The sequence below is a fragment of the Halichoerus grypus genome, chromosome 4 (assembly GCF_964656455.1).
Source record: "Halichoerus grypus chromosome 4, mHalGry1.hap1.1, whole genome shotgun sequence".
Classification (NCBI taxonomy): domain Eukaryota; kingdom Metazoa; phylum Chordata; class Mammalia; order Carnivora; family Phocidae; genus Halichoerus; species Halichoerus grypus.
In genome coordinates, this window is record NC_135715.1 from 77760509 (window position 1) to 77771300 (window position 10792).

The 10792-nt window shown below is 50.5% G+C and overlaps 1 protein-coding gene across 1 annotated transcript in view; it reads right to left on the reverse strand.

Annotated features, from left to right (window-relative positions):
• FGF9 (fibroblast growth factor 9) overlaps positions 1 to 10449 on the reverse strand; it is a 33585-nt gene extending 23136 nt beyond the window's left edge. Inside the window, exon 1 of the mRNA XM_078070570.1 lies at positions 8140 to 10449. Within this exon, the coding sequence (XP_077926696.1) occupies positions 8140 to 8416 (277 nt within the window). The 5' untranslated portion in view covers positions 8417 to 10449. The remainder of the gene's footprint in view (positions 1 to 8139) is intronic.
• Between the last annotated feature and the right edge of the window lie 343 nt (positions 10450 to 10792).

A 10792-nucleotide genomic window follows, 5' to 3' on the forward strand; every position in this document is an offset into this window, starting at 1 on the left:
TCCCACTTTGTAAATATGAAATCAAGTATTTGTGTATGGGCATATATTGGAAAACATTCTATTCAGAGAATGGTCTTCTGTCCCTTAAAACAAGAGTACCAGGTGCTAACCAAAGACCTGATTGGTTTATATGGAAAAATAAAGCAAGATAAAGTTATTGTATAACTTTATTGAGCTCCATCTGGAAAATTAAAATAGCCTACACATATCCCAAATATTTCTGCTACACAAAGTATTGGTTTTTGCTGTACTTATCTAAGCCTCAAAGAGCTAGTTAAGCAATTAAGATAACGTAATATTCTGGAGGTGGCGGGGGGAATACTGATACCAAAAATGCTCTTGATTTAAAATAGGCATGGAAGACTATATCCCAAAATCAAACTAACATAATGATCTTTTTTCCCCCTTCTTTCCCCTTGCTTACCTCACTAAGAATAATAACACCTAAGCTGGGTATAAATCCAGAATTTTACGGCCATACAACAGCAGCTTTAATTTCCCTAACCATATTGTCGTTTTAAGATGACTACCCACCTGTATATTTGGGACAATGCTAGTATTACTTGTGCTTAGCCATTTGCTCAAGTTTGTTATAAAGTGCTACACTTTGTGTAGACCTCGAGTTAACACTTACCAAATACCAAGTTCTTGTTTTAAAAGTATCTTTAAATATTGAAAAATTCACTTATATTTAAGAGTTTAGGAAAAAACTAAGGATAACAGTATGCTATAGGTAGTCTCGTGTGACTAATAAAAAAGCACTTACATGGATTTTTAAACAATTAATTTTGCAACTCTCACAAAGTAGACTGTGTGGCAATCGAAAGAAGACATGCACTACATAAATCTGAGGAAGCAAAGGGTTTCAAGGCAATGTCAAAAAAGAAGAGAAATTTCTTATAAAGGGGTATTCTTAATTCTTTGATAAGCACAAAATGTAACAAATATCTTGTGTTTACATTTTATAGAATATCTATCTGGATATGCGAAACTATATTCATAAAATGGGAAATAGTGTATGGAAAAAATATAAAGGGAAATTACAAATTGCATTTTGGATCTGATAATCTGCTACTCTGTATCGGAAGATGCGTCTAAAAGCAGCTAGTTTATTACTAGCCTTCCCTACCTCACAAAGCAAACGGAAAGATAAATAAGGAAATACCTCCATGAGATTCATTTCGTATGAGAGGCCTTCCCTTATTGATGCAATTATTTCATTTCATTGTACTATTTCCAATTCTTCTGGTTAAAAAATAACTTACATTGTGGCATTTAATTACCATTAGGAGCCATATGCATATGAACCTCTTGTTAGCTACCTGAAAACACACCACAATATAGGTCGTAGTGATCCTGAAATTAGTGTAAGGAATTCATCAATGTCCAATTGTCCTTATAAAATGAATGACAGGACACATTTTGCCCCCGTTGAGGTCTGACCACTTTAATATCCCATGTCAAGGAGGAAGAGTTTAATCACAAAACTAAAAGACACTTGAAACTTCCAACAGGGTCTTTGACGACCTCTTGGTTTTTCCCTAGTGGGGAGGCAGAACTAATCATGAATATTCATCATCATCATCACCCACCAGGCCCCAAAACAACAGGGTGTGTGCGATCTTACAAAACCATCTGACTAGCTTGTCTTTAGAACAGCAAGAAGACTATCAATAAACCACAACAATGACAATCGTAATAGCTTGAACACTTGAGCATTTAGTCTGTGCCAAACGAGAGGCCTTCTTTCACTCAATCCTCAGAACAACTCTCAGCATTACAATATGTTCATCTCCAGCTCACAAATGGGGACATTGAGGTTTTAAAATGTTAAGTAACTTGCCCCCAAGCAATCAGACATCAAAGCCTAAATCCTTATTGATTATGTACATCTTATCACTGTTTTTACCTTTTTTACATGTGTCCGTGATTTCTGTACCATTTTTATATAGTCATTCCCTTACTAGTGACAAGAAGATGTTACCTAGATCAGACTCCACAGACCCAGTGAGCAGGACTAGAAGTAGCAGAGAAAATGAAGAGCAGGTAACTTCCTGGGACTGTGCTCTCTCATCATGCCAGATTTGGGAAGATGGGCATCTCCTATGTATGTAGACATTTACCCAAACTGTTTATGTGCACAGAGTTAACGTCTATTAAAAGACTTAAGTACTGAAATTATTATTATATACTTTAGAAATGAAAGTATTAAGATACCTATCTTGTTTCTTTCTCTGGCATCAAAAAGATAGCTGTTAATTCATATGCACTGACCTATTTGATCAACAAACTATTATTGAGTGACCATTATAAGCCAAGAAACATGCCATTTGTTAAATATACAAAGATGAATAAAATATAGCCTAAGCCCTATATCCTCAAAGAGCTTACCTAGTGGAAGGAAAGACAAATAGATAAATATAACAATGTGGTAAAGGCAGTGAGAAGGAGATGCTTAGAGTACTGCCACTCAGATTTGGGAAGGGGAGTCAGAGGGGGCCTCCTGAAAGTGAGACAAGTTTCTGAGGGGCTCTCCCTGTGAAAAGGAACTACCTATGTAGTACCCCAGGTGGAAAAGATTTCATCATCTCACACCACCGTCCGTATCTCTGTAGCTCCTTGAAAAACAGGGACCTCAAAAGAACAGCCCAGCCTTTTATGAGGTCACCTCAGTGATCCAAGGGCAAGCAGAACACTTGAACGTGTGAGTCACAGCATTCCCCCCACACACAGAGAGAACACCAATGTTGTAAGGTCAGAAAGACCTGGCAGCCTGGCAACAAGATCCCCAACGCCCAGATTGGAATCCTTAACATTCCTGGTACCATCTTGTCCACAAGAAACTCCATAACCTCCACCAAGTCAACGAACCTCTCTCTGGGCCTGAGCCAAGCCAAGTGCTTTCAACCATACTCATTCGGGTACGGCCCACTCCCCACGTTATCTGTTTGCATGAGTGTGCAGTACAGAGGGCTGATGCATCCATAGCAACCCAGGAGAAGTCTTCTGTGTAGAAACATTTCAATGTTTAATGAGCAACAGGAGAGGAAGGGAAAGAAGGAAGGGCAAGGAAGAGAAGAAAGAAGACTGGAAGAGAGGGAGGGAGAGAATGGTGGACTTGTGCCTGATGTTAAAACTGTGACCCTCACGTGCGTGCCATGGTGGGCTGTCTCTCCTCTTCAGCAGACACAACCAAGACATCTTCAATTCAGAAGGGCCACCGACATGGGTAGTGATGGAGTGACAGGGGAAGCACAGGGTCAGTGGCTAGTGGCATTTGGCTCTTCTCTTTCACAGCAGCCAACAGTTCCTTTGAGGATGTGCTCGCTGGGCCCAAGGGGGTCTGATGGGGTCTGAGATCATCTCTGGTCCACAAGAGGCCACGACAGTTCCTGGGACTACTTTAGGAAAATGACCACACCAGACTTAATCCTTGCTCCAGACTTGCTAGGTATTACTGGTCAGCCCAGAGCTCTGTTCAAATGGACCATTAACCCAAAGCTGGCCCAGGTCCCAAGAGCCCCTCTGCACTGAGCCTCACCTTCCAAGGCCATAATAAGGCCAGCCATGGCAAATGGGAGGACAGGCAGAAGCGGCTCCACTCTGGCCCATGCTAAACAACCCTCTAGCCTAAAAGCCCCCAACACTTAACAGAGCTGCATTCTTTAGAGAACAAGAATGTATGCAGACTGTGGAGAGAGGCATGACATGAAGGTTTCGAAAATAGATTAACCCCCCTCCCTACAGAGCTCCCTGCTCACCCAGAGAATCCCACACCAGGGCTGCCAAATCAATCATCTCAAAGCCTGGGACAGAGTAAGTCCGAGTCTGTAGCAACCTGAGGAAATCTCAGCGTTTCCTTAGGAAATGACTGACTAAAGGGGAGTTTACAACTCCAATTTTTCAAGAATCTGAACCAATCCAGAAAATAACACCTTAAATAGGAAGTCTTTCTCTTAGTGAGATATTGAACAGGAAGCCCCAGGTCATGCTTGTCTGGGGTCCTGATGAAGTCCGGCCTTTTAGAGCCACCACTCCAGGCCAAAAGGCAGACTGCGGAGAAGCACGCCATCTTCCCACAAAGTCAGGTGGTCAATCCACTCGGGCTTCCTTGTGCCAAGTTAAATAGCGGATCAGGACCAACGCTCACTCTTTTATTATTCTGCAATACCATTTCCTCAATTGATTTTCTGCTCACTTTTTTCTGTCTAGCAAGTACTTTAAAGAGAAAAAAAAAAAATATATATATATATATATATATACACATATATATGAAATGAAACCTCTCTCTCCCCCAGCCTTCTACCCAGAGATACAATTCCTCCTTCCTTTTCTCCATGCTCAACCTTATCTCCACACCACCACCCCCAAAGGAAAAAACAAAGGGCTCTCTCAAGGTCCCACCTAAGTTGTCACTGCCGCAGCTCCTGCCCCGCCCCCACGTCCCCTGCACTGCCGCTGCTGTGTCACCGCCAAGCTTGCCAGCAGCTGCAGTCACCGGCGGCTGCATGGGGGTGGCAAAAATCATTTTTCCAGCACGTTTCCTTCTGCCGGTTCATTGCACATAGAAATGCACCTTCTATTTTAATCAAGGTGTAAAGCTACCCCCACTACAGCTACTCTTTCCTAGAGAATCGGAAGAGAAACAGAGTGAAGACAAAGTCCCCTGAAGGGAGTCGGGATGAGGAGAGGGAGGCTGCCGATAAGGGAGGGAGGAGGGCAGAAGGAAAGGCTGCGGGGAGCTAGCAGGAGCGCCAGGTGTGGCGTGCTGCCGCAGCCCCTCAGCCCCTTCCCGGAGCCCGCTGGCTCCGCGGTCCTCCCCTAGCACTCCGGGCCGGGTCCTAGCGCCCACGAGCCCAGCCCTCCTTCCGGGCGGGGCTGAGAAAGCAAGGGTAGGAGACTCCCGGCACTCGCACCTCGCTGCAGAGGTTGCTAATATTGGGACCTGCCGCAGCGGTAGCAGCGGGAGACCGCGGCACTGCTGTCACCCCGGGGGCCGCTTCTCTCTGCAACCGGATGAAAGACTTAAATAACCCTCCTGCCTCACCCTCCTTCCCCACCCCCACTGCGCACAGCCACCCACTCAGCTCCATCCAAAAGAGGGTGAGTGGCACAGCGGAGCGCCAGGCGCGCCCTTCCCCCGCAGCCAGCTCCCGGCCGACCCCTGAGCTCGCCTGCTCGGCGACCCTTCCCCCCAACCCTGGCCAGGGCTCTATTCCCCTCCCACCCGCACTGCCCCTACCAACCCAGCCAACAGTGCCTAGCGAGTCTAAGGAGTAGAGATGTCACTTCCTTGGCGACACCTTTCTCCAACCTCTAGGATTGGGGGTGGGGTAGAGGGTGACGACGTCTAGTTTTTGTTTTATGATCTCTATTCAGCTGCTGTACCAGCAGTCCTTGTCCGCTGACCCCAGAACTCGCCTCTCGCGTTCTCTCTACCCTCGTGGTCCCCACAATTCCACCCTTGAATCCTCACTCTCCCCTGTGGCACTTACTGGATTTCTAATAACTCGACTGCATTTTGCAAACGTCCTACCCTAAAGGTGACTGCATTAAAGAAGAAGAAGAAGAAGAATCTCATGGGGGGGGGGGACGTGGAGGAACCCCAGCTGGAACATCCTATAATCTCTCCACGCCGGGGCCCAGTCAGGCTGCGCCGGGGTTCCGAGGTGCTCTCTCAAAGGCAGGGCTCGGCTAATGCACACAATGAAGCTGCCCCGGCCTTGCAGCGGTGTACCCCGCCGCGCTCCCCCACCCACCCCCCGGCCCAGAGGCCGGGGCCCAAGCCTGGGGGCTGAAACGCAGGCCCGCGGGCCGCCAGCCCTGCTCCCTGAACGCAGTTAACAATAGCTCACCGCCCCCTCCGCCCGCCTCCGCGGCCCTTTGTCCCCCCCCCCCCACTACCCCTTCCCCTGTGGCTCCGGCCTTGTCGGCCGGGGCCCCCGACCCACCTCCCGGGCACAGCGGAGCCACCGACTCTCCGAGACCTGGCTGCGTGCTTCAGATGAGGGAGATGGGTCCGAGATGGCACGGGGGAGGTCAGGGGTACGACCTCCAGCCAGTCCTCCGTCCCCGCCACCAACTCTCCCGCCGCGGTGCGCGCCTCCGGCGGTTCCCACACCGCAAACGACCGCGCTGCCGGGGGCGGCGGGCTGTCAGCCCCGCTGGACCCACGCTCACACACAAAGAGAAAGCGAAGGGACTAAACTTGGGCAAAAAAAAAATCTCATTCCCTAAACACGACCAGAAGTGTGTCAGCCCCTGCCCGTCGCCCCCGGACACAAGGAGTCCCTGCAGCACCGAAGGGCGCGCTCCAGCCTGGTAGAAAGGGGGACGGAAACGGAGCGTGTTTAGGACCGCGCGGAGCTGGCCCGGCGGCCGCCGAGTGCGCCGGGGGGCCCGGGCTGCAGACTCGGCACCTGCCGGCTGGGAGCGCGGGAGGACTGGGGCTCCCCCCGCCCAGCGCACCTAGGCCGCCCGCCCACGCCACTAGCCACCAGCCTGCGCGGTGCAAACGTCCAGTGGGTGCCCGCTGCGGCCCGGCACACACTCGGCTCTCCCACCCACGGCCGCCCACTGCCTGTTGTTCGGGCACTGAACGCTAGGCACTGTAGCAGCTCTTAAAGCGGCCAGATAGAACAGCACTTCTAGTAAAGTTTAGTCTTCGCTTTGCAACAACCAGAGCTGAGTTTATTTCGGTGGGGGCGGGGGGGGTGCAGTTATATTTCAACTGAATAATTGCAAAGCAGAGAGCTACAGCTTTGCCTTTTCTTTCTTTTCCTTTTTTTTTTTTTTTTTTTCTTTTTTGAGCAGGGAGGGGAGACTGCCAGAAATTTACACTAGTAGGTTCAGCCTGGGGCTTGGGATCGGCCGTGAGCAAAGGGAGAAAATCCTGGGCCTCGTGTATCTGGGACCATCCCCATCCCAGGCCTGAATCTTCCTCACCTTCTGGCATCATCTACAGCCCCACGAGCCTAAACAGATAGTTTAGGCTGTGTTCAACATCTGGCATTAAAGCATGAGGAAGAAAAATCACCACAGGACTTTGTTTTTTACGACCTAGTTTAAGTGTTGTCAGGTGGGTTCACTGAGAAGTTAACTCCTTCCAACAGTCTGGTTGTCCAACTGGCGCTTTCTTTTTAGTAAGTAAGGAAAACACCCGAGAGTCCCTCCATCGGTATTGTGCTCGCTGACACTGCGCTGCTGGGCTCAGGGTAGCCCCGCAGGCACGTGTGTGCAGGCTTTAAAGTGAGCAGAGTCACCAGCACTCGGGTCTGCAGCCCTCAATGCTGAGTCACAAGTACCCTCCTTGGGAAATGAAATCCTCGGAATGCCCTTTTAAAATTAGCTCGCAGCTTTTGCACGCGCGCGCACACTCACACCAGAGAGCCACCCAGGAAACCCACACAGGGCTGCACACTATAGAAATATGGAGCATAGGTAATAACTTGATAGCTGCAAGGACAAACGTCCCTGGTGAGCGTTCTGCCCCTTCCCGTCATTTTCCCCCAGCGCCTCTGCCTATGCTGCTCTCGGAGTCTAAAATATGACTTTAGTCCTCCCAATAGAACAATCAGTCAGCAACCTTCGCGTACGGGGTTTTCAGACCCTCGCGGTGGGAATAAACAATACGCTTAATTTACAATTCAAGCAGTATACTTATCAGAAGAAAAAGAGAAGGAGCAAAAACTTCATTGGGGCACAAGATGATAACCACTGCTTTCAGCAAAAGGCATTTTCAAGTTCTCAGTAGTTAATGATTAAAGCTTTAAACTCGTGGAATCAGTCCATTCAAAAGAAACTTCCTAAACCCGATCTTCCCGAGTATCTGATGCAAAAGAACTACAGACTTTTGTTATATTTATAAATCATGCCCTCTTTTCAAAAAAAAAGTCGGGGGGTTGCCTTTCAATGTAGACTTGCATCAGTGCCAGCGGCAGATCTGCAATTCCAGAGGCTTTTTCTTTTTTCTTTCTTTTCTTTTTTTTTTTCTTTTCTTTTTTTTTTTTTTTTTAGCTGGCAAGACAGAGACAGAGGGACAGATCCTTTCCCGCATCCCCCGCCCGGCCACCACCTTCTTGGTAGTTATAACCCGAACATGTCATCGCCCGGACACTAAAGGGTTAATGGTATACCTACCAAATCGGCTGTGGTCTTTCCTGGTTCCCTGGATAGTACCATTGGGGAAGATTTCTAAGTGAAATCCAGTCCTGCAGTATAGCTGCCTCCGCCTGAGAATCCCCTTTAAATGATCCAAGTCCGTGACTGCGGGTCCCCTGGGAAGCCCCCCTGCTTCGGACTGACCCAGGTGGTCACTTAACAAAACCGGACTGTCCACCGGCAACACGGGCACATTCCCAAACGGTACCGCATCCTGCACACCGAAATAGTTCCCAACTTCACCTAAGGGAGCCATCAGAGGACTCGGCTTTTGGAGCACAAGAATAAACAATAATGACGGTATCAACCCAGAAGATATTAGGCGAGGTATATCCAACTCCCCTCCCTTACTGCAGTTGCAGAGAGAGAAAAGAAAAAAAAAAGGTTCTTTTCTTCAATCCATTAAATGCATAAATAAAAGTAATCTGCTGTTTCACTGGCACAGGTTCAAGGTCAAACCACTGATAGTCTAAGAAACCACCACTTTATACTCACACACTGACACATTGATAAACATATCTATGTATCTCTATAGATAGATCCCCAGCTCTTAGCAGGCAGGAAGGTCTTCATCCCATCCGACCGTAATAAGGAAAAAAAATCCGTAGTTTCTCCATTTGGTTTGAGATCAGAATGACCATAGCAACTTAAATGCCTAGGCGTTATTATAGGGATTTTTAAGATGCACGGGCTACGTCAGAATTTACGGATCCCGACTCCAGGAAGGCATGCGCTGTTTTTACTCTAACCGACTCTGCAGACATCAGCATGAATCCTTCAAGGGGAAAAAAATATCTCACGTTGGCGGCGGCGACAAAATCTCCCCTCCTGGTCCCCCCTCCAAAAATAATAATAATAATTAAAAAAACAAAAAGAAGAAAAAAAACTTTAGGCGTCCAAAGCTAGTATCCAGAATTCCCCAGAGGCTCGGCAGATGTCCATTGGCTTAGAACGGGTGGCGAGCGGCGAGCGAGGAGAGCCACGACCGGGAGCTCGCGTGCCGCCCTGGCTGCCGCGAACAGGTGTTGCCGCGCCGGCTCGCGGAGCGTTGTAGCCGGGCGGAGCGCTCCTCCTGCGCAGCCCCCGCCGGCGCGCAGAGTGGCGCAGGCAGCGGCATTGGGCTGGGTTTAAGGTAGCGCCGCGGCCGCCCGGGCTCCCCGCGGTCCTAGCGCCCGCCTGCATCAACCGCGCCGCTCTGCCGCAGGCCCGGCGCTGCGTGCCAGAGCGCGAGACTTCCTAGGGGACAGCCGACGTACGCTTGCATTACAAAGAAAGATGCATGGAGAGAGGCAGGAGGCAGAAACCCTGAGTGTCCTGCAGAATTGAATCTGATAACCTAAAGTCTTGCTCGATACATTGATGGAGGTTCAGACTACAATTGGGAAACTAGTTTTCACATGGACTCTGTAATGTTGCATTGCATTATAAAATAAAACTTGGTTGAAAGAGTTGGAGGGAAGTGGCCTTGATTCAGTGAGCTTGAATGGATATGGCAGTTTCTCTTTCATTCTTCTGCCAGACACACACAGAAAGAAGCGCAAACCGTATTTCAGGTAAGCCGGATGGATGTGAACCTAGCGTGTGTGTGTGTGTGTGTGTGTGTGAGAGAGAGAGAGAGAGAGAGAGAGAAGAGAGAGATACAGAGAGGGAGACACACACACACAGGACACACACACACACACACACGCAAACACAGAGGCAGATGTGGCCACCGGTTTTGTTCCGGGCTTCCTGATGGCATCGGTTGGGGCTATGTTTAGGTCCAGCCCCGCCGCCTGGGTCCGGGCCGCCGCGGTGCAGTCGGCAGGGGGGGCGCCAGAGAACCGCCACTGTCCCCGAGTTCGACTAGCGCGCGCATCTTTGGAGAGTCGGGGTGGAGAAGAGCGCGCCAGTGGGCTCCCTCTTTCCCCCAAGCACGCTAATTAGGGGGAGCTGTGCCACCCCTCGCTGTTTCAGCCTGTTTCGCTGTTGGGAAAGCGAAAGAGGAGTTCCAGTGTCTCCCCCCCACCACAGTCTGAAGCCCGCCGCAGAGCCGGGAGAGCTGGCGCGAGGCGCGTGGGGGGCGCCCTGGGGCCCGCAGCCGCTCCTTCCTGCTCTGCCTCGCGGGGCCGCCAGTGGAAGCCCGAGCTCCAGAGCCCAGGCTCGGCTTTCTGCTCGCGGCCGGCTGCCTTCGCGCACAGCCACAGGCCGGGACAAAGAAATCCGCGACCCCGGGCCTCTAGGGGCCCTGCCGGGCCAGGCCGGCCCGAGAGCCCAGCGGCGGCGCGCTCTGTGTCCGGGACACCCTGCAGGCGCCCGGATCCCCTGCGCGGCGCCCGCACAGCCCCCGGTCCCCGGCACCCACGCGCGCACACATTCGCCCCGCAGCCCGCCCGCGGGTCGCTCTCTCTCCCCGGCTCCTCTTTGTTCACATTGTCTTCGAAATGGCCCGACTCTCGGGCCAAAATGGTGAAAGTTGCCGAGACTTGAGCACAGCTCCAGACTGCAGGACAGGCGAGTGCGAAGCGAAGTCGAAGCAGAGACTGGATCCCTGCGGTGGGAAAGGGACTCAGCCTTTTGGGGGGTAGGGGGGGACCCGCCTCAGTAGTCAGCTAAAGGCTGGAGGTGAAGAACTGGGGCTGGCCCTATTCAG